At 45.3% G+C, this 22671-nt stretch overlaps 1 protein-coding gene and 1 long non-coding RNA gene across 4 annotated transcripts in view; one reads left to right on the top strand and one right to left on the bottom strand.

Moving 5' to 3' along the window:
• Positions 1 to 1030: 1030 nt before the first annotated feature.
• Positions 1031 to 22671, bottom strand: part of ZFHX3 (zinc finger homeobox 3) — a 235069-nt gene continuing 213428 nt past the window's right edge. The window contains exons 8-11 of one of the 3 annotated variants that reach the window (XR_006211964.1): positions 16640 to 16742; positions 9981 to 15413; positions 8522 to 8658; positions 6151 to 6236 (exon numbers count right to left, since the gene is read on the bottom strand). Coding sequence is in view for 1 of the 3 variants with exons in the window: in XM_007090363.3 (XP_007090425.2) it covers positions 4570 to 6236; positions 9981 to 15413; positions 16640 to 16742 (7203 nt within the window). In the remaining 2 variants the exon portion in view is untranslated. Of the gene's footprint in view, positions 6237 to 7516; positions 7594 to 8521; positions 8659 to 9980; positions 15414 to 16639; positions 16743 to 22671 lie in introns of those variants that run through there. The other 2 variants (XR_006211965.1, XM_007090363.3) reach the window with 2 other exon arrangements.
• LOC122234192 lies at positions 4585 to 11773 on the top strand. Its single transcript, XR_006211968.1, has 5 exons — positions 4585 to 4756; positions 5075 to 5226; positions 9272 to 9465; positions 10899 to 11048; positions 11532 to 11773. It is a non-coding gene; the product is annotated as an uncharacterized LOC122234192 (long non-coding RNA).

Genomic DNA, 22671 nt, shown 5'->3' with positions numbered 1-22671 from the left:
ACACAGTTAGGGTTCTCAAGGGTCGGATAATTATCCAAGCTGTCAGGCTTACCTTCTCAGTGAAATAAGTTACTCAGCATCATGGCCAAAACTTGCTGCACTTTCATGAGCACCAGGAGATGGGAAATACAAGGACACTTAAAAATACCAAGGAGCTTGTGTACCTTGGAATAAGTACATGCAACCTCAAGATACTGTTCATCTGTACACTCTCTGCCAGTCATCAGTCTCTTTATCACTCATGCACGCACACAAAATCTGATGACATAAGACAAGAACTTTTGCTCATATTTTTTTTAATGTATCACAATGAGCAGGAAACATACTTGATGAAATATTTTCAAAGGAGTATATTCAATTACCATCTACAATCAACTTAACTATGACAACAAAGTTTTTGTGACAAATTTTTTTTTCAGTTTGAAAGTTCCATGTGGTTCTGTTTGTTAGTCTCCATGTATTTTGGTACAGTTCGAGATCAGCATTGTTACAGTAACAAAAAAGCTAACAAGACTACATTATAGAAAAACACCAAGAACATCATTTTTGGTTTCACTTGCTCTATTTTTTTTTTTGTTTTTTTGTTTTTTGTTTTTTGTACATTGCAAAGGCTGTTCATATACCTCTTCACCTCAGGGTCACGTTCATTTATGCTTTCTTTCCTACCCAAACTTGCCCCCATCCCTCCCCCCCCCCCCAGAAAGTAAACAAACAAAAAAAACTAGTCAAAGCTTTGTTTCACAGTGGGCAGTATCTCAGCGCCAACAAACAACCAACTCAATTTATGCTTCTATTTAAAATGTTTTAATTTATTTAAAAAAAATATATGTCCATGAATATCAAGTGCACTGGCTTGGGTCACTGCCTCTCTCCTGCAACTTCCTGCCATGCCTGATAAACTCAGGTTTAAACACATGCCGTCTGTTTTACTTTATTTTCAATCATGTAAAACTTTGGCCACATTCATTTCTTTAAATAGCTTTTAATTAAAAAAAAAAAACTTCCTAGATTTATTAAACTTTTCTGTGTGTGTGTGTGTGTGTGTGTGTGTGTGTATTTCCTTCTTAAGTTTCTTTTTGGAAGGATGGAGGAAAGATGGTTGAAATAAGTTCCATTTGGTGGGTTCACATGGTGCTATGGCTGAATGGTGTGTAGTGCCAACCCACACTTTGGAATATTTGGAAAAAAAGACAACCAAAGTATGAAGTGTCAATAGAGGTGAAGAACTAATTTAAAAAGTGAGTTGAGATATCCTATTCAGCTACCTACTATGCAACAGACAGGAGTTAAACTCTCCTAGTGAGACCAATCTAAACAGTTGAGCATTGTAGTGAATTCATGCTTTGTAAATGGTACCGGTCACAGCCAAAGTGGATGTCAACCCACAAACATCTAACTAGCTCATACTTGACCTCTAATTGTCACCATCACTGACTGCTTTGCTACTTCTGAGTTAATGTGGAGAATTATTTTTTAAATGAACATGTATGTGGATGGTAGAGTTGTAGAGGAAAGCATTGAGTGTGCATCCCACTCCAGGATGAAACAATCACATAACCCCTCTGAGAAACACTGGTGGGTGGAAGCATGCTTAGCCAATTTATCCAACCACTCGCTGTTACCAAATACACCCACAGGTCAAGGCATGGCATAACAAAACACTGACAGTCACTCTGCCTCACAGAGGGAGGATGGCATAGTAGCTCAAAAAACAAAACAAAAAACAAAAAACATTGTGGAGGGGGGTAGCAAAATTTCAAGGAAATGAACTTAAAGTTGAGGGAGGAGGAAAAGGGATAGAAATTGCACTATTACCAAGCAATATCATTTTTGAAAACAAAGTTTTCAGAAAAAACCTAGCAGAATTTGACAGGTAAAGCTAGTGTTAAATTGTTAATTGGTATCACATAGAGAACCCAAAACAAAAACAATTTTTTTATCTATATGATACAGACACAGAGTAACATACAACAGTTAAATGGCAAAAAATATATATATATTTCATAGAGTTACAAACAAGATAAAATAATGGAAAACAAAAAACTGTACAACTTTAAAATTTAAAAATGTTCATCTCAAACACAGGGAGAAATACAAGAATTCTTGTTAAAAGAAAACAGTTTGTTAAAACAGCAAATGTTTTTGTGTACTTGTTTTTGACACCTTATGCTACAACTGGATACTGGTATGAATAGTTAGATGGTACTCTTTAGTATTTCTACTTAAAAAATTAAAAAAAAAAAAGGAATTTGCACTGTGCATCAGCCTAGTTAGAAATATGTACAACAGTTCAGGATCTACTCTTTCATTAAATCAAAAACAAATTCATAAAAATAAAATAGTCCCGGCTAAAAAAGATAAAGAGAAAAAAGAAAAAAAGAAATCCATTTTCAGATCTTGGAATGCTCCAGTCTTTTGCAAAGTCGTTGAGTGGCTTCAGCACTGGGGAAAGAAGCCCGAAAGGTGACCAATGGAACCTGCATTCACAGTCTTCAAAGTTCCCTTTTGAAACATAAGGAAGAGAATGAAGGGGAAAAGGATTTCACACTTTTGGGGTAAGGGGAGATTGTTTCTGTTGATGTTTGGCTATGAAAGTGAAACAGCAAAGCATCTATTTGTCTCCAAAAATCTACGTTTTAGCAGCACAAAGTTTTCCTTTCAAAGTTCAGACCGTTGTTTTAAGATGAGAAAAGGTGTATGTTACGTTGTGTTATGTGTTACAGGAATACATATATTAACATAAATACAAGTGCCTCGCATACGGTTCCTTTTTTGCTCTTTGTACATTGCTATCTGCTTCTTTGTTGGCTGCACTCTGGATCACTCGCCGCTCAGACTGCCTAACACAAGGACAAAACTTTGAAGTAAAAAAATGTGTCTTTTGGTATATGGAATTGTCATTAACAGCTGCCTCTCTGCTTGCAGAAGAAGCACATAACAACCTGGGAATCTTTTGTTTTTACTCTTTCTTTTATTAAACTAAGTCTTGTTTGTTTAAATCAGAAACAAATTCTCAAGTAACAAGAACCCTTTCCCTTTTTTCTGCATCAGCAGTGAAAGGGTGTGTCTTTGGATTTTATTTAAAGCATGAAATTTCTTTTTCTGAGAGGAAAGAAAACAAAAACAAAACCCCTAACCAAAAACTTTTTTAGAAAGAAAAGCATACAGCCCAATTACACAAACCGAAACAAATGCTTTAGTTTAAGAATATGTGAAGCATCTACCAAACAAGGAGGAAAAGAAGGGATAAAAGGGAAAGCTAAAGAGGAAGGATAAATAATAAATGGCACAAGGCTTACAGACATAGGTAACTAGAATTATATGCCTTTAAAAAGTTTCAACTCCCCAACCAAAAATAATCTGTGAGGATCCTAATGACCCCTAGAACCTTTTGAAATTCTTTAGTTTTATAAAATAATTCTGTAGCTCCCTCGAAGAAATGAAGGCAGCTACCTTAAGTGGGAGATTATAGGGTGGGAGGAGGAAGGAGAAAGTGGAATTAAGGGACAAAGGGGAGAAAAGCTTAGGCGAATCAACGGATTGCAATCTATCTGCTAGGAATGAACAAGACAACATCAAATGAGGAGCTGTCAGCTGGACCATACAAAAAGCTAAATGTACACAAAAGGTTTTTTTTTTTTCCTTTTAAATCTACCATACTGCTTCAGTTCATTTCCAATGCAACAATCTACTCAACACCAAAAATGGTCATATCTATCATAAATACAGAAAGTCAGTTTTTAAAACTTATTTTTTTAAGCTACAAGTCCTCAACACTCTGTGTGTGGGTTTTTTTTTTTTTTCTGAAAGTGGGAGTGCTTAACTTTTCCCCTTGAAATTGGCTTCAGCAGAAAAGCTATCCTTTAAATCCCCAGAAAGCTAAAGCAGTTCACATTGTTTTTCTCGAATACTTTCTGCCCGTTTTTAAATTAACAAAAAAATCTTTTCTGGAACAAAAGAAAAACTGAAAAAATAATATATTATAAAACAATGATTCTGAAAACAGAACAAAGTGTGAGCGATTGACCTGAGAATAAAAAGACATTACATTTCTTTTTTTCTTTTAGCAAGCCATTGGTATCTGAATGCTAAGATAGCAAGAAATTTAAAACTGTAACAAGGTGGACTGCTTTCCCATACAGTGCATGCCGGGCTCCTCTGTGCTATCAACATGGGGCGTTTATTGAAAAGAGGGCAAATATACAAGGGGTTTAAGCTCCAAAGACATTAGGGAGGCCCTGCGGACTTCTGTTTCCCAGACCAATAGTACCTTCAAAAGGACACAATGTAACAGGGTTAAGGTGGTTTTTTTTGTTTTGTTTTTTTTTTTGTTTTTTGTTTTTTTTTTTTTAATATTGAAAGAAAAAAGAAAAGAATGTAAAATCACCGGCATAGATAGGTATATGGGAAAACAACCCACGCTTTTTCTTTTTTTTCCTTTTTTTTTTTTTTTTTTTTTTTTTTTTTGGTTAGAAGCTTTGGAATTGCAGTTAGTCTATTTTTGAAATTGGTTTGTTATTAATCTTTTTTATTTAAATTCATTTGTTTGTTATTGTTCATCTTCAAAGCTTACAATCTGAAGGTGTCCGTTCCTACACTGGTCAGACCACTGTCCTTGGGGCAGCTGGGGTCTTTGGGACCCTCCACCGGGCTCGCCGGTCCGTCGGACTTTTGGCTGAGATCCGTGTCAGACTCCTCCGAATAGTCGTCTGTTGGCATCGAGGGCTGAACCCCTGAGGTGCTGCATGAACTTGAGGTAACCGTTGAAGATGAGGAGAGAGGAGGAAAAGAAGGGGGCTTCGCGGCCGAAGCCCGGGAGACCACTTGCGGCCAAGACTTCCTGGAGGCGTGGGGGGAAGCGGAGGACGAGGAGGGGGCGGCGGCCGACGGGGGAGGGGGGCTGTCGTTTGAGTGAGCGGCAGACTGCGAGGTAGATGCGGTGCTAGGATCGGGGAAGCAGGCAGAGTGAGGTAATAAACTAGGGTGCTCTTTGGCGTTTCTTGCTGCTCTCGTGATTGTTCTGTGTTTGTGCAAGGCCGACTCGAGATGTTGACTCAGAGCTTCCTCCCCACAGAGCGCGCTCTCGCACGCCAGGCAGTGGTACGAGCCGCCGCCGCCACCGCCGCCACCGCTGCCGCCGCCACTGCCGCCGCCGCCCGTGGGGACGTGAAGCACCATCTCTTGCAGGTTCACCACAGACTGGCCGAAGAAGCAGAGGGACTTCAGGTGACTCCTTGCCGCCTCCTCGTCACCGAAGCCCGCCTGGCACTTGCGGCAGACCAACTTGTACTGCACCTTTGGAACAATGAAGGGGTCATAGAGGGAGTCCGCACTTTTGCTTTCTGCTTCTGGCTCTTCAGGGGGTTTCGGCAGGAGGGGGGACACCTCACGGGGTGCGTTTTTCTGCTCTTCTGGTTTGGGGGATTCTTTGGCAGGGTCTTTGTCTGGGGAAGCAGCCCCCTGGGGGACTGGGGTTTGGCTTGCTTTGGGCTGCTGCTGCACTTTTTGCTGCTGCTGCTGCAGTTGCCGCTGCTGCTGCTGCTGGATCGCCTCCTGCAGACTCTGCTGGTATTGCTGGTACTGCTGCAGTAGGGAGCCCGGGGACAGCCCCATCAGGGCCTGCGACAGTGCAGGGCTGTAGGGGAACAGGCCTTCCATGCCATACATAGGCTGCAGGTACCCGCTCTGCAGGGCGCCGGGGATCTGGGGGGCATAGTAAGGAGAGAAGCCTGGTACAAAGTAAGGAAGGAACTGGCTCGTGAGCAACGCTGTGGGGTCCGAAGTCAAGGCTGCCTGCAGGGCCTGCAGCTGTGCAGGGTCCACTGCATACTCCATGGCGGGCAGCGGGGCTGAGATCGTGGCTGTGGCCGCTGTGGGGGCCTCTCCTTTCTCCTTCTTGGGGACAGGGAGGGGCTCCCCTTTCCCTTTGTGTGCCTTTTCCTTCTCCTTGACCTTCTCACTGTCTTTGTCCTTGCGCTGCTGTTGCTGCTGCTGCTGTTGGGGTGGGAGCTGTGGTGCAGCTGGTGGCTGGGCTGCGGGCGGCGGCGGCTGCACCTGTAGCTGCTGCTGGGGTTGGGGGGGTTGCTGAGGGGCCATCGCCATGGTGGCTTGTGCTGGGGTCGGGGAGCTCAGCGATGCTGAGGACGGTTTATTTGGTAATCCAGATGTGGGGAGGCCAGGGGAAGGAACTGTTGTGCTGGGCAGACCCATCAAGTTCGGTTTAGGAGACGTTAAAGCTGAAACAAACAGAACCACATGTCAGTCTGGGGTGGTGAGGCTGAAGCTCAAGATGTCTTATCTGTGTCACTGGCACAAAGTCTGAGATCTCAAGGTTTAAATCCTAAAGATCCTCTCAGAACCACCATTTTCAATAGAGGTGTCTCACCTTGTATTCTGATCAGTACCTGACCCTGAGTCAGCTCCCCGATTTTCCCTTTCAGCTAAACAACTTCTAACACCTTCCTACCACAAGTGCCACACCCACTAATTCATATTTTCTTTGGTGAGTTCCCCAAACCAGCTGGTTCCAGCTGGGACCCATTTGAACCAAAGGCCTTCATGAAAGCTCCACAGAAATAATATAGCTAAGTGACCACACCAGAAGTTGTACAGGAGAGAGGAAAAGAAGAGAGCAAAAGCAAGAAACCTGGCCCAAGCCCAAAGCCCATGTGAACAAACACATGTTCCTCTCTGACCTCCATTGCTGTAGCAGAATGGGCATGTTAAGAGGGCAAAGAGAAGAACTATGGGAAGAACTAAAAACAATCCATTTAGGGAAAACGGTCCCATTACCTTGGTTCAGCTACTCTGCTTTAACAAATCTTTTGAAAAATGTAACCATCTATGAATAGGATTCTGGAATTTGCTGGAAAAATGGAGCATGCTGTCTTCCTACTCATTTGAATGACATGTACAAAGGCTGCAGTTGCTTGAGAAACCAGCCACAGGGAGAGGAGAAAAGCAGTATCAGAAATGGTAGGGCCCAAAATGTTGATCCCACCGCTTCCTAAGACATGGCAACCTAGCCCTGCTTGTGAGTAGGAAAGGTCTTTGACCATGTCACCAGGCCCACATGGGTTACAGCCCCATCCACAGTCACATTCTACCTGTGAAGCCTTTACCCAACCCAGAGCCGAATATCCTCCCTCACCCATAGTTCTCTCCTGGTTTGAGTCTGTCTTTTGTTCCAGGGTGACGGAAGACAACACTGCTACTGGTACATCAAGGTGGTGGTAGAAGAGGACAGCATTGTGAGGAAGGGAGACCAGGTGTGCTGAATGAGGAGATGCTGAGAAGAATTCACAGGCAGTGGACCTCAGATCATTACATTCAGCACACTTCAGAAACTAGACGGTATTCATCCCTTTGCTTCAGAGCGTACCAAACGTAAAATTAAACCCATAGCTCCTCACTATTTCTTCTGGACCAACTTCTGCCAGAAAGCTAGGATTGGGTGTTCTATAGCACAACACGGGCCTTGTAAGAAAAAAACACACGGAAGTGCACACCTGGGTGAAGACGATGTTGACTTCACAGTGGGGCAGCATGTAAAAACTCTCAAATTTCAGACGAAGAGGACAAGGTTGCCTCAAGCTGTCAATCCCAGAAAAAGATCCATTAATGTTTGGAAAGCCAAGGAAGATGCTTCCCTCAGCTTTGTGGAATAGCATTAATCTATTCTTTCAGAACAGCCGAAAGGAACGACTGAAATTAAGTCATCCAGTTTCCTCAATGCACAGAAGGGACTGAAACCAGAGAGATGTGTGTGACTCAGAAAAACCCCGTAAAGGTTCACTGGTTAAACTGGCACAAACAAGATGGAGAGCAAATGGATTATGAAGTCGACAACTTAGGACGCAGCTCTTTCTGTCTACTTACAGGCAACAGGCCTGCTCCAAGTTTTAGGTTGGAGTCAGAGCCAAAAGATCAGCAAGGCAATGCAAAAACAGCTAGAGATTTCCTATCTCTATGGCATCAGGCTTTCAGAAGAAGGATCCAGGTTAGAAGGCCTAATGTAACTAATGTATCTTGAATAGAAGAGAAAGAATTTTAAGGATCATTTACGGAATGCTTGCTATATTTACCAAGCTCTGCTAAATATATTCTCAGAATAATTCTGTGGCCTCATTTTTTGCTCATCTGTAAGATTAGAACCAAGTAAGGCCCTTCATCCTCCTGGTACTTGTCACCCAACTCTGGAGTCAAATTGATGCAGTATGGATTACGTTTGACACAGAGCTGCTGTGTGGCCTTACGCTAATTAACTGTGCAGAACCTCAGCCTTCTACAATAGATTGTTGTAGGGACTAAATGAAAGGTCATTTGGAAACAGCTTACCATTGGGCCTGACATATAAATACAAGTTTGTTCCCCCATTCCAGATCCAGTGCTCCTGGGAGCTGTGGTACTGTTAGGTGGTGGTAACTGGGACATACCTGGCTGCCTCTAATAATTAACAGCATATTTTTCTATCTTGAATCCACTCTTAGTGGTCATAACCTGAGCAGCACTAAACATATACCTGTTGACTGACTGGCTCATATTGAGTGTTGTGGAAGGAGCACATAGCACTGGGAGCCTGGAGGCCTGGGTGGGAGCTCTGGCTCCTACCCTAGCTTGCTGAATGGTCTTGACCTCTCTGGCCCTCAGTTTTCTCATCTGTAAAACAAGGGGAATAGATCAGACATTCTGATTCTAATGCTTTTCACATTATTACGAAACGTTGGGCCATCCCAAGTTCTTCTGCCAAGGTCCTAGGCTGCAAGGGTAATTCAGTGCCTAGACACCTCCCATAGCTTGATTCTTGGTTTATGTCTAGTTGGCTTTAGCATAACTCTGCGACATTACTTGCTGACAAACATAAGCAATGAGTTACACATCTTAATGCTTTCACTTTTTCAACCCCTGGGAACAGGGACACGTTTTGAAGGCAAGGAGGCACTCTGAAGGGCTCTCCTTTGGTAAAGGTCCACTGGTCAATGTAGGCCATGGGGGAAACTTGCTGACTTGTGCCTAAGTTTCACAGGATCCTGGAGGTCCAATTTAGGAAAGAGAGCTGGCTCCAGAGAAGGCAGGTGAGGACAAAGGAGGGGGAACAAGAGAGGGGTGCAAACTATCAAACTCCCTATTAAGAAGAAAAATAAGAGTACCAAGTATATGTGTGAATTAGGGGACTATGGGGAGCAAAGAAAGAGAGATGGGCAAAAGGAAATGAAGGGGTGACTGAAGACCCCTAAAAATGACCATTAATGTTTTTTTGTCTCTCTGGAAGATTCAGAACCATACTACCCAATACAGGATTCCTGGCCAGTGCATTCGAGTACAAAGGGAGTCTCATTAGGAACTGATAGAGCCACTGTCGTTCTGGCTAGATAAGAAGACCAGGAGTAAGGATCCATATATAAGAGCTTCTTCCCGATAGCAGTTCTGCCAGAACAGCTCTCTAAAAATGGGCAGGAACCACAGGTAAGGATAAGGACTTGATTTAAATTTTCTTGAACCAGTTTCCAAAGGGCACAATTCAGAATTAGCTAGGATACTCAAATGTCTTCTATTTTCAACAAATATCTACATGGCAGTGGCATTTTCACAAAGACTGACTGGAAGGGTTTAGGATGAAAACCTCTTTCTTGAAAATACCTCAGGATTTAGTATGCCAGGACCCTCAAGTTCTTCACTATAGCACACACCCTGGTGGTGCTACTCAACACAGGAAATAAGAATGATTTCAGAGAAGACCGTTCCTACCGGGGGGGGGGGGGGTTCCCATCCCTGAGATTGGGACATCATAGAACCATGTACACCACAGCATTAGGGAGACTCAATGAAGGGGACCAGAAGTTTTGTTGCTGTTAGAGAAGTAGAAAGGGAAGCTTTTTCCTATCTGCCCAACATTCTTAGGGTTTGGGTGGTAGCCACAGAACAAAATACTAATGGGGCAGCTATTTAATGCTGTAAGAATCACCTAAAGCAGAACCCACCTGTGTTGGATGGAGTAAAGCCCGGCAAAGAGGGGCTGTTGAGGCTGGGGAGCAACACAGGAGGAATGCCCTGGAGCGTGGGATATGCTGTAGGAAGGTTGAGAGCCTGAAGAGGGGCATTGTCAAACATCCCTTGCTGCTGAGCTGCCAGTCCGAGGACCTCATTGGCCTTTTTAATCCGGTCCAACTCTTGTTGAGCCATCAACTGACGTACAGTGGCTGGGTCAAAGTATTCTTTTTCCTTGTCCAACTGGCTTCCAATGGTGTCTTTAACTTTGGAGATATGCTGTTGGGAAAAGATATGGTCACGTACAGACAGCCTAGCGCTGTACTTGATGCCACACAAAGTGCACTCTGTTTTCGGTCCCTCGTAACTTGTTTGGTTTATACCAAAATGCTTGGCCATGCTTAACTTGGACTTCTTTTCTTTTGCCCGGGCATTCTGGAACCAGACCTGAACAACTCTCTTTGGCAGTCCAATATCATTGCCCAGGACCTCACACTCTAGCATGGTGGGTGTCCTGTAGTCATTAAAGCATGACTTGAGGACTTTGAGCTGCAGATTGGTCATCTGAGTGCGAAAACGTTTCTGCCCTGGCCGATCCCCACTGTCTCCAGATTTGCCTGCTGACCCACTTGCACCAGGACTCGGGGAGCAGGGGTCTGCAAGGCTTGAGGTTTCACTATAGTCCACTGTACCTTCATTGTCATATTCCTTGCTGTAAAAGCTTGGGGCTGGACTGACCAGACCCGATGACAACCGATCTTCATACTCAGACATTGCCATCATGGCCGCTTTGGTCAACCCTTCATTGGGTGCAGAGGAGGATTTGGTTTCAGTTGCTATTCCCGTTGCACTGTCATTATCTGCGTTGCCCTCGTCTCCTGTAGTGGTATCTGTGATTGCTGTGTTGACAGAGGAACAGTCGTCATTGTCCAGCTTGGTTTGGTCAAAGTTTAGATTAACTGAGGACATGGAGGGGCTTTCAAAGTCTTCAATCCCTTCCACCTTGATGGAAGAAGGGCTAAGAAGAGTTCTGGGAGACAACTCCATGGTTTTACTCACAGGTGAGAGGGGCACACCTTGGCCATCACTACTGCTTGGGGGTAGGTGGGAAAAACTGGTTCCATCAAAAATATCTCCTTTCATCTGAAGTCCCCCATCACAGTCTAGGAGCATTGCAGACAGAGTAAGGTTGTAGCCAGCTCTCTTGGCTTCATGCCAATGACGGGACCGGATATGAGCCTCAAGGGCAGTCTTGGCTTTGAAGAGTGCTCTGCAAAAGGGGCATCTCCTATGGGCCTGGGCTGGGCCCACAGCCCGGAACTGTCCTTTCCGTTCCCGGGCTCGGGTATTCTGAAACCAGACTTGTACCACACGTTTCTTTAAGCCCACCTCATGCGCAATGTGATCCAACATCTTTCGAGTTGGATTGGAGTCTAATAGATACTTTTGGTACAGTATTTCTAGCTGTTCTGGTGTAATAGTTGTCCTCAAACGCTTGTCTCTCTGAGGTTCTTCTCCTCCTGTCCCACTGTCATTTTCTCCAGGGCTTGCACTGGCCTTTTCCTCCAGCTTCCTCTTCAGAGTGTTCATTGTGGAGGTCGGAGTTGAAGGAGAAGTGGCCGAGCTGGCTGGAATCTGAGGTATGGCCCCAGAGAGCAGCTGGCTTGCCAGGAGTGGGTTACTAGGGTCAAACAGCATGAAAGGCATATCCAGTGACCTGTCCAAAAACTGGGGGTGGATGAACTGATTCTGTGCACTCAGAAAATGAAGCTGCTGATGCTCCTGCCAGTGCTCAAACGATGGAAATGCCAACTTACATTGGTCACACTGGTAGGGGATTAGCTGAGGAGGTAGGTTTGCCAACTGTTGAGGAGTCGACGTGTGGAGGGGCTTGAGGGGCAGGTGGGAGAGCTGGGAAGGACTGGGGCTTGACTGGGGTAAGGGGCACTGAGGTGGGGGTGCTTGTGGAGGAGGCTGTGGCAACGCAGCAGGGGAAGTGAGCTGTGGGAGCTTTTGCTGGGCTGTGTTTGTCTTCTGCTCAGGCTGGTCTTGCTGCTGCAGCTCTGCCTTTGGTTGTCCTTGCTTTTCTTGGGTTTGGCTTGGCTGTGCACTGGGAGGTTCAGCCTGCTTTGGTTTCTCATCACTCGCCTCTGTTTTTGAACTAAAAGTGGCCAGTTCGTCAGCCTCTGCCGTGAGCTGTAAGAAAGCAGAGGAAGCTGTGTTGGCCGATGATGCTGGGGCGCTGTATGCCTGTGAGGGCATTGGGGTGCTGCAGGAGGAGCTGGTGGGTGTCAGGATTTCCATGGCATCCATGGAATCCTCATTTTGGCTGTCATCCTGCCCCTCCTCATCCTCATCTTTGTAACACAGCTTCTTCTGATGCTTGATGAGATCAAAGATGCGCTGAAACACCAGGCTACATTTTTTGCACTGGTAGTTCAAGTTGCTTGTTCGAATATACCTATCGTTTGTAAGCTCGCGCCGCTCTCCATCTTTGCCCTCCCCCTGATTCTCATAATTTTTCCTGGCCTTCTGTCGGGCATTTTGAAACCACACCACTATGACTCGGGTTGGAAGGTTCAGTAAATTAGAGAGTTGCTCAAATTCATCATCCTTTGGGTAAGCATTGGCATCAAAGAAATCCTGTAGGACTCTCAGTTGGTAATCTGTAAACCTTGTTCTTGAAGACCTCTTGCTTCCCCAGTACTCCTGCTTCTGTGGTTCCGGAGAAGGGGGCCGGGAGTCAATCTTGAGCTCCTCCAGGCTGGTGATAGGAGGATTGCTAAAGTTGTAAGGGGAATCCTTGTTACGCTGCCTCTCTTTGAAGAGGGTGTTTCTGAACCAGTGCTTGATCACCTTCTGGGGCAACCCAGACTTGTCTGCCATTTCTTTGATCTGCTCTTCACTGGGGGAGTTGTTAATGTCAAAATACTGTCGCAGGACCCGGAGCTGGTCATCTGTGATTCTGGTGCGAGGCCTCTTGTTCTGTTGCTGGAGCAGGCTTGGATTGAGCTGATGCTGGTACAGCTGGGCCAGGTCCGCAGGCAGAGGCTCCACAGGTCCAAGTTGAGGGGGAAGCTGAGCCGGCAAGGTCTGCAGTGGCATCGTCTGCATCATCAGCGGGGAGAAGATGGGCAGCTCCATGGGCATGGAGAGCTGGGTGAGTGGCACAGATGGCTGGGTCGGTGCGATCGTCGGTGAAGTGATGGGCGGGGCCGATGCAGGGATGGCTGGCGTGGAAGCTGGCTGAGGCGGTGCTGAGGGAAGTGGGGGTGGAGGAGGGGGTGGGGGAGGTGGTGGTGGGGGCTCCGGGGTCTGGGGCCTCAGGGGGTACAGTTTATCGTAGTGCTCTCGGTACTGTTTAGCAAATCTCTCTAACTGTTTAAAGGGAAAGTAGTTTTGGTGAACGTGCTCTTGATGACTCTTTAAAATCAAGATGTTAGAAAACAACTTGCCACAGGAGTCACACTCCAGCTTTTCCAGGTTCTCTCCCTGCTCAGTCTTCCCATTCTTCTTCTGCACCTTCTGTTTGTTCTCGTTGTACTGAATGACCAGCTCAAAGCCAAAGTTCTCCAGTAAGGCCTTGGTGGCGTTCCCTCTCGCATCTGAGGCGATGCGCGGAGGGAGCATGGAAGGCTCAGAACTACCTGCCGGTGCTAACTCTTTCTTCTCTTTAGCCTTCAAGGCATCCGGCAGCGATTCCTTGGGTGCTGGATTGCCCTCTCCCACCTCAGCACTGTCCCTCTCTCTCTGGCTTTCTTTTTCCTTTTCTTTGACGATCAGTTTGTTTTTCTTTTCGGGGTGCTGGCTTGGCTGCAGAAGGGCCGAGTGACTCTGGGACAGAGACAACTGGCTTTGCTGCTGCTGCTGTAGGATCTGCTGGTGGCTCTGCGGTGGGATCTGAACCTGAGCCTTCAGATCATCCAGCAGGCCCGGGCCCGTCCCCGTCAGTGTCAGTGCCCCGCTGGTCACTGGCAAGCTCACCTCAGGGTTGAGCTGGAACTCTGCACTGGGGATGTAGAAGGGGAAGAGGAGATGCTGCTGCTGCTGGAGCTGCAGCAGGGTCTCTGTGGTCATGGGGAAGTGAGGAAGGAGGGTGGGGTTGAACAGCTGAGACTGGATCAGGGCAGCCTGCTGCTGCAGCTCCTGCTGCAGGTGAGCTTGAACTTGAGCCTGGGCCTGGGCCAGTGTCTGTGCTTGTTGTTGCTGCTGCTGCTGTTGCTGCTGCCTGGATGCAATCATATCTGCTAGCTTCTTCCGATTCGCCTCCTTGGGCTCTGAAGGGGAAGTGATATTGGCACCGATGGGATTCCCCAGGGGCGGCATCCCTACGCTTTCAGCGGGCACTTGGCTCAGTAAGTTGGAGCTCGGAGCGATGCCAGCACTGCTTGGATTGGTGGTGGTAAAGGTGTTACTGCCACTGGTGCTCACAGGACTTGGGGTGGAGGAGCTCAGGGAGACACTGCTGCTATTCCCAGTCCCATTGCTATTGCCACTTGCAGCCTCCAACTTGGCTGCTCGGGCCTTGGTTTGATGCAACACAGACCTCATGTGGATCTCCAAAGTGGAACTCTGGCTATAGGCCACATTACAAGTGTTACACTTGAAAGGTTTGTTGTCTGGGCTGCTGGTGGGTTCGGGCTGACCAGTTGCCGACTCTTGAAGGGCTCTCTTTAACTTATGCAGGTGGGAGACAGAATTGTAGTGCACTAACAGGATATTTTTTTGAGTGAAGGATTCCTTGCAGACAGTACACTTGTAAGGGCGAGAGGGGTCTAGAAATTTTTCCATGGTGAAGTTGGGGCCTTTCCTGAAAGGTAGAGCTCTCTTTGGCTCTGAGCCTGAGTCTTCTTGTACCGACCCAGAGTCACTGCCTGTTGGGCTCTGTTTATCTTCCAAATCACTCTCTTCCTCCTTGTCTTCCTCAACAATTATGGTGTGGTCCTCGGCCAGGGTAGGGTCTCCCATTGCTAGGAGGTCCCCGTTGGCCAGAAGGCCACCATAAAGCTGTTGGATGTCGGCCTCACTCAACTCCAGGTGGCTTGTCTCAAGGTGTTTTTTCAGAGCCTGGAAAGTCCGGAAACTGCGCTGACAAAGACAGCACATGGTGGCAGCTCTGATCACGTGGTACTGAGAATGGAGCTGGAGCTTTTCAATGGTCTTGAAAGCCAGGCTGCATTGATTACAGCGATACTTGTACACATGGCGATCTGACACAGGCAGCTGAGGCCGCTTGGCATGAACCTCATTGAAGTGGGTCTGAAGAGTGGCAGAAGTTTTGAAAACCTGGTTGCACCCCTTCTTCCAGCACAGGAAGCCTGAATCTTCTCTCACAGCCCCTGGGTCAGCAGGAGAAGGTTTCAAATCTCCACTGTGCTCTGTGCTTACAGAGGGCAAGATGTTCTTTCCCAAATCCTCTGAGGTTTCTGTAAAAAATAAATAAATACATACCAATCCCAATGATAAAGAAAGCTTTCTTTCAAAGATGGCTCCTAGAGCTATCTACCTAGCAAGTCCTCACAAATAGAATCTTCTCATAAAGGAAGTACCCAATTAGAACACAGACTGTCTCCATACAGCTCCTGCAAAGAGTACATATTATAAGCAAGTGCACACGAACAGAGGGGAATAAAAGGAAATACAAAAGTTTCACTCATAATAGGAATGTATTGTATCATAGATCTCTTATACAACATTCAGGTGCTTGACTCAGCATCTTGAATTTCTCAAGCATGGGTTTGAAGGTTACTGATCTTAGACTGGATTCCCCTTTTACATGGACCTCAACTGTAGAATATGTGAATTAATGCCACCCTAGGTTGGGGGAATTTAAGATAACTGCTGTCCCATTGTAATACAAGAAATTTTGGAATATTACTTTTGACTGTCACCTCTATTTACATTCAAGTGGCCAACTATTAAAAGATGTAACAATTTTTTTTACACCCATACATATCCTGACCCTTTATTTTATAAAGTCAGCTGTCTACCTTCTAATATGGAAAAATCACAAGGGAGGAAGTGGGCCAGCCAATAATGTGGCTGAAGTCTTCCCAACTTAAATCTTAGGTGCTGACAAGAGGTGAAAGATGTAGGAGAGCCTCATAAATGGAGGTCTAATGATCCATCTAGCTTGGAACCACCATGGGCACCAACATCTAGGTCTAAAAAAACGTTCTTTCCAAATGCATCTCTACACTGGGTCCTAAAGCAATCCCAGAAGACTCAAAGAACTTCATGCAAAGGAAGCTCCTCAACAGACAACAAATCAAGTGCCCCAAAATCACTCACGGGGGCCAAAACTCCCTAATAATTAAGTCCTCAGAGAACAAATGCTGAATGGCTTAGAATGGCAAGTCATGCATGGGTCTATTGACTGAGTCTCTGGTTGTTTACTTCCTAAATGCATGGTCTAAGGAGACATGTGTCCACCAAAATCCCACTGGTTCTCACCTGATTTTCTCTCACTTTAAACAATTTGAACAGTGTACAAATACATGCCAGGAGTCAGAGTATAAGTGCCCCTCATCTCTTGATCAATTACATTAACCTTAGGAGTATTGTAAAGGATTCTTGGCACTCTTGCTCAGTGAAAATTTTGACCCAATATGTCATTTTCTTTGCATTTCTATGGGTAAAAAATGACACTAACCAGGCTGCTTTCCTGCCTCCTCCAGATTGGAGTTCCCGTCTCGATCTGGAACAGCTGCTGGGAGGAACATGCTGCTGGGCATCACCATCTCAGGGGTGGTCACCTGAGAAATAAGAGGCAGAGAAATGAGGAGAGCCAAATGGAGAGGAAAGAGACACAAAACAGGGAAATGTGTAAAAATTATTTAATAAGCAAAATTAGCCTTCACCAGTGTAAAGCTGGAAGTGTCACTTTTCATAGCTCACTGAAGATTCATGTTTATTAGACAAAGCTCACATCAGTCAAAAGTGTTTCTACGGTTACATTCTGGACATAATTAGCAGTGCACACTTGAAGAATAATCTTATTATTAATATTTTTCCTTTATGCAGAATTTTGACTTTGATCACTGACAATGTTTTGTCATGGGCTGTGAAACTTCTTGTGCAACCAATTAGGTAGATAAGTTGAAAGGCCCACCTTAAGCTGCTGAAAACATAATAAGGGCCCTAATTAAATCATACCTAGTAAAGTACACTGTAATCTTGAAGCAGGGAGCATTGTAGTACTGTTTTCAAAATGTATTCAGGCAAGAAGAGGAGGGGAATGAGAGCGAAGGAAAGGGTAAGAAGAAGAGAACAGAACAAAGAGAAGGCTAAGGACACGCAGACACATTGGCAGATCCTCCAGGAAACAACATTTTGTAACCCTTTAGAAGCTAGATCAAGTGCAAACGAGCATTTCTTATGACTCACTTCAGCCAGGATTTCCTTTGGAGTCTTTGCTCGAGGTACTCAGAATCACTGGGAAGCTCTGGCCAGTGTCCCAGCCACACAGGGTGCCTTGCACAGCATTCTATACCAGGGCAGCACCACCTTGACCGTGGCTATTGTTTACTAATATAGCAATTGCAGAATCAGCCTGGATCAAAAGAGCTGTAATTTTAGATCAGATCCTCAGACACTTCTCTAGGCTTCTCTGCCATCTGGCTGGAAGTTTGTCTACATAAGTTATCATTTACCCGACATTAATGTGATAAGCAGCCCTCAAATCCAATGTAAGGATAAAACGTTCTTGATTTAAACAGAATATCCCTTTGCCTGCTACAGGGTGGAAAGGTAGTAGGCGAAGATATTGCTACATGAATTAGAAATTATCTCCTGTTTGATGTCAGCCTAAGAAATGAGCTGAACAGAAACTAGAGTCACACCCCTAGCCTTTCTACATGGCATCCAGCCCTACCTGAAGGAGTTATCTTCCCATGAAACACAGGTATCTCAGGATCTTTACTTGCTGTTGCAAAGACTGGAACACCTATATTACTGTTCAAAATTAAATATTTTAAATAAATTATTAATTGTTTAACGGTTTAAAGATCCTGGCCTTGCTCAAAATAGCTGCTGACATGTTCCCTAGAAACATCGTGACAGGCTCCAGTCCTAGGGGAAACCCACACAACGGTCCCCATAAACACCAAAAAGGGAACACCTCAATACCTTTCGGGGTATTAGAATAATTTCAGCAGTTCAGATGCTGATAAGGTGCAGAAATTAAGCAACAGGCACTATGGAGAAGGGTTCTGAGAAAGCTCACGTTTATGAAGAGCAGGTGCAAGGCAGGTGAATGTGCGTGACACAGAATTCCTGCTCCCAGACATCTGCACCCTCACACAAAGCTCGTCGGCAGCTGGTTAAGGCTAGCTGTTGATGAATCGTTAGGAATGGAGCAGAGATTGCCAAACTCATTCCATCTATTTTCTTTTTAATAGAAAGCATTTCTGACCAGTGTGGTTGGGGAGTCCAGCGGGAATCCAAGAAGTGAAAGGTCACCGATTAATTTATAGTCTTCAGCCAAGGGGGAGCACGAGGTTGGGGGCAAGAGGGGGAGAAAGGGAAAGGAAAAAAGACTCCCCCCCACCTCCTTTCTCGGTTGTAGCTGCAGGATCAGTCCTTTCCAGGGATCTTTAGGAATTATGAAAAATGAATCATGAGAAATAAAAAAAAAAAGCCCTACAGAGTAAAAAAGAATAAAATTATCTAACACCTCAGCTGCACATCATTATAGAAAACTGTGGGCTTTTTATACGCATTACAGTAAGGCAGACATCCCCTCTAACAGACTCAGTACGACGGATCAGTAATTGTTTTCATACACTTTAATTAGAAAAACTCAGATGGCTATGAATAATAATGGAAAAGAGAGACTTTTGCACTTGAAAGGTTGAAGTCAATCAAGTGTGAATGACGGCAAAAAAGAAAAAAAAAAGACACCAATTCATCAGCCCTCTGTTGTCTCGCCGCGACTTTAATCATAATTCCTGATTGGGATTCAAGAAGGCAGTAAGCAGAGGTTCTTTGTCTGCCTTCACCTTCCATCAATTAACTCTTCCCGAAATATAATCATCAACCTCACATGCTCCTCTGCATCTTAATCTGGGCCTCCAAACCTGTAAGTCTTGCCCCATATGTGTTTAAGTAATTACTTTTATCTACCTGCATCTTCTCATCTGTAGTGTCCTCAAATTCTCTGGGGGGAAAAAAAAGATTTGGTATATAAGATTTTGATGGGCAAGAAATTCCCAGGAGGCAAAGAGGAATCTCCCTAAAGGGAATCCTGAGGATCTAGAAAGTCTGGTGGGGTGTATCTGCACATATGTCTCAACACAGAGATGGAGAATGGAAGCCTCCTTCCTGCACAGGCTACTGGAGGGCCCCAAGGCAGCCCTCAGACACTAAAGTTTCTGTGCCTTTGTTCACTTGTCTCTCTCCTCCTACTTTCCAGAGCTTCTCAAACTCTGCATGCTTTTTTGTAAAGAGCCATAAATACAGTCCTGCCAACAGCTCACTGAGGAAAAGGAGAGGTGGCCAAAGGCAGAGTTCCTTCGACATCTCCCTTGGCATCCCCCCCAACCCCCTTGTTTTCTGGTCCTATATGACTACCAAGTGGCGTGGAAGGTTCAGACTCTCCTAGCCACACCTCTGATGGGTAGCTGAAAGTCACTGGGAAAGGCAGTCCCTCAGGTGTGCTGAGCACTGTTCTGTGAAGACCCTCCCTTTTGCTAGGTGCACTGGAGCATGTAGGTGTGTGAGAGGACACAACCTGACTGCAGCATAACCAGAACCATCCCAGATGTGCCCAAACCTCAGACACCCTCAAATAACAGGATGGCACCACCTTCCCCTGCAGACAAAACACATGCATGCATATGCTCTCTTTCCTCCCTCCCTCCCTCCCTCCCTCCAATCTCCCTCTTCCTACTTCTACTCCAGATTCAAAAGCCAAACGAAAAGTTTCAGGTTTGGCCAGATGACAACACAATTGGTACAAACAACTATACTTTCTCCATGTCACTATTCCATCCATGTAGATTGATTTTTCTCATAATCTATACATCCATCAACACTGAATATGTTAAATTATGTCCCAAATACTCTATGTATACAGGGGACCAGAGACTATTGAAACAGACTTTTTTTTTTTTTTTTTAGGTTATAGTATTTCACTGATAGATTTTGTGTGTGTTTTTTTAAAAATAATTTACTGTCAACTTAGCTAACATACTTTTAGCCTGGCCTTGGCCATGCAACAGGCAATTCCATGGTAATCTTCTAGATACCACATACGTTCCTGAGAGTCTTCAGAGTTGATGGGAATGCAGGAAAAAATCACCTTTGGAACTGAGGTAGTGACAGAAAAGTGGCTGTGAAATCTTCTTAAGTAAATAGGTCTCATATATACAAGAGAAATATGGAGTTCTGCTCTGATGCCAGAAATCTTGAAGTTGAGGCAATTCTCATAAACAACAATAGAAATAAAAGAGTTCCACACTGACACTGAAAGTCTTCAAGCTTAAGCAATTTCAAAACAACTTAGTTGTTGAGAAGGAAGGACCTCAAGTGACTCTGCTTACCCATCCATTTGACCATCATTCACTAGATATCGTACAGGGTCCCTGTATTGCACGCCTGTTAAGATATGGTGAGACAAAGTCCCTGTGCCCAAGAAGCTCACAAGCCAGAATAAATAACCTTTCAGAGATCATAACCTTAGAAAATCTGAGGAAGGCTGCAGATGCCTAAAAACATACTTTCACACAGAAACTACTACAGATAATTTCAGGAAATCACAGGCTCCCTAGAGAAAAATCCATGGACTCAAGTTAACTGTCCTTGAACTACCAGGAGAGGTGACATGGGTTCATAAATACCTAGTTCCTACTTCTGTTTGGTTCACCATCGTTTCGGATTATGACTTGATTCTTCTCAAGTTTCTATCAGGTGAGTGGACCCTAAAGCCCCAAGGACACTCCTTATAAAACCCAGAGGGTTGGATGTGGGTCTGGCTGCCACTATGACACTTGGGAGGGACCACCGGTGTTTATTCTTTCTCGGTAGAAGAGGCTAGAGTTATAAGGAGCCCTCTCGCTTCCTGTTTTCTCCAGATCATGGATGTGGAATGGCTAAATAAAGCACCCTGAACAGCCAAGGGGTATATACCATGCTAAGTTCTCATGGGACTATCCATGCAAATTTACCACTCAAGGCCACCTTGTCTGACTTAGACCAATACAACCAACGTGTTCTACACGCTGGAAAGCAAAGATACTATCCCTACACCCTTGGCATTGCTCACCTAAGTAGGGGATCTTTCTAAAAGGTTCACTATTCCAAGTGAAAAAATACGTTTGACAAAACCTAGACTCCTAAGGAACCCTCAAATCTTTCACTTTTCAGTAAAAATCATTAGAATGAACCACCTCAGATAGGAGAAGGCGGGATAGCCTCAGACACAGGCATTCCTGATGCAGACCTGGCCAGTCTCCGCATCCTTGTAAGTAAGGAACTGCTTCTGTTAATACTGAAGTTCAAACCCAGATGCTTCGGGAGCTCAGCATTCTAGCTAGTGGTATGTCTGCAGGCTGCAGTGGGACTCAGGCTGCTCACTGCTCCTGCACCGGCCACCACGGGAGCCTGTCCACTGGTCTCTGCACTTCTGCAGCCAGCAATGCAGAGCACCTCCTGGCAGCAGGGCTTCAGAATTGTTCTCCTTTCCTTTACTCCCTCCCAAATGTGCCAGGCTGGGCACTGGCCCACAGAGGCTAGAGGGCCTGCTTTCTCTCTCTTCCTTGTTTCCTTTCTAAATTGTTTTCTATGTGGTTGTCTATCTTTGTGTGTGTGTGTGTGTGTGTGTGTGTGTGTGTGTGTGTGTGAACCTAAAACTCATGAGGAAAAACTGTAGGGCCATGTTCACATTCATGTGGGCCAGAAAATAACATAGCCCTAACCAGAGTTTAAAAACTAAGAATAAGAAAGACAAAAATAAAAAGGTGACTAGAAGAACAGGAAACACAGGAATAGTTAACACACACACAGGGTGACAGAAAAGAAAGTTGAGAAGGAGAATGGATTGGAGAGAAAAGCTTCATTAGACTCAGAGAGGCAAGCAGTGGCAGTATACCAAGGTCACTTCTAATTTAGACCATCTAATTGGCAAACAGGCTCCAAATGGCTATCATCTCACAGGGCTTGGAATTAATGAAGCCCGATTATTTTCATTACCTTCCTCTGAGATAGAGACAAAGTGAGAGAGCTGGTACCCAAGCAGGTGCAAAAGCCCCAGGGCTAGTGGCCACCCGCCGCCCCAGTTAGGGGGGGCAGACAGCAAGCCTGTCCCAGAGGCCCATAGATGCACAGGGAGACAGACAATGACTGAAAGAAGTCACAGGACACAAACTATTGCTCCTGAGTAGGGGGAGTAGGGGGCGCAGAGGGCAGGGGAGACAGGAAGGGAGGAGAGAGAAAAATGGGGTGCAGGGCCAGGAGCACAGAAGGGAAACCTGTGCACAAACAGAAAATACTGAATAACTAAGAACTACCAAAGGGAGATAAGATGAAGAGCTAGAGAAAAAGAAGTTCCTGGGCTGCTCAGGAGCCTATCCCCATCTCCACTATGAGGTCATATTGTGGTAAGTGACAAAGGAACAAAAACAATTTCCCCATATTAATGCTCCAGGAGCCCAGTGGTGTGTCCTGTTACTTAGAAGGACAGTGATC

This window comes from Panthera tigris, chromosome E2 (assembly GCF_018350195.1).
Source record: "Panthera tigris isolate Pti1 chromosome E2, P.tigris_Pti1_mat1.1, whole genome shotgun sequence".
Taxonomy (NCBI): domain Eukaryota; kingdom Metazoa; phylum Chordata; class Mammalia; order Carnivora; family Felidae; genus Panthera; species Panthera tigris.
Note: the sequence above shows the minus strand (reverse complement) of the source record. Positions and strands in the feature narration are given on the sequence as shown.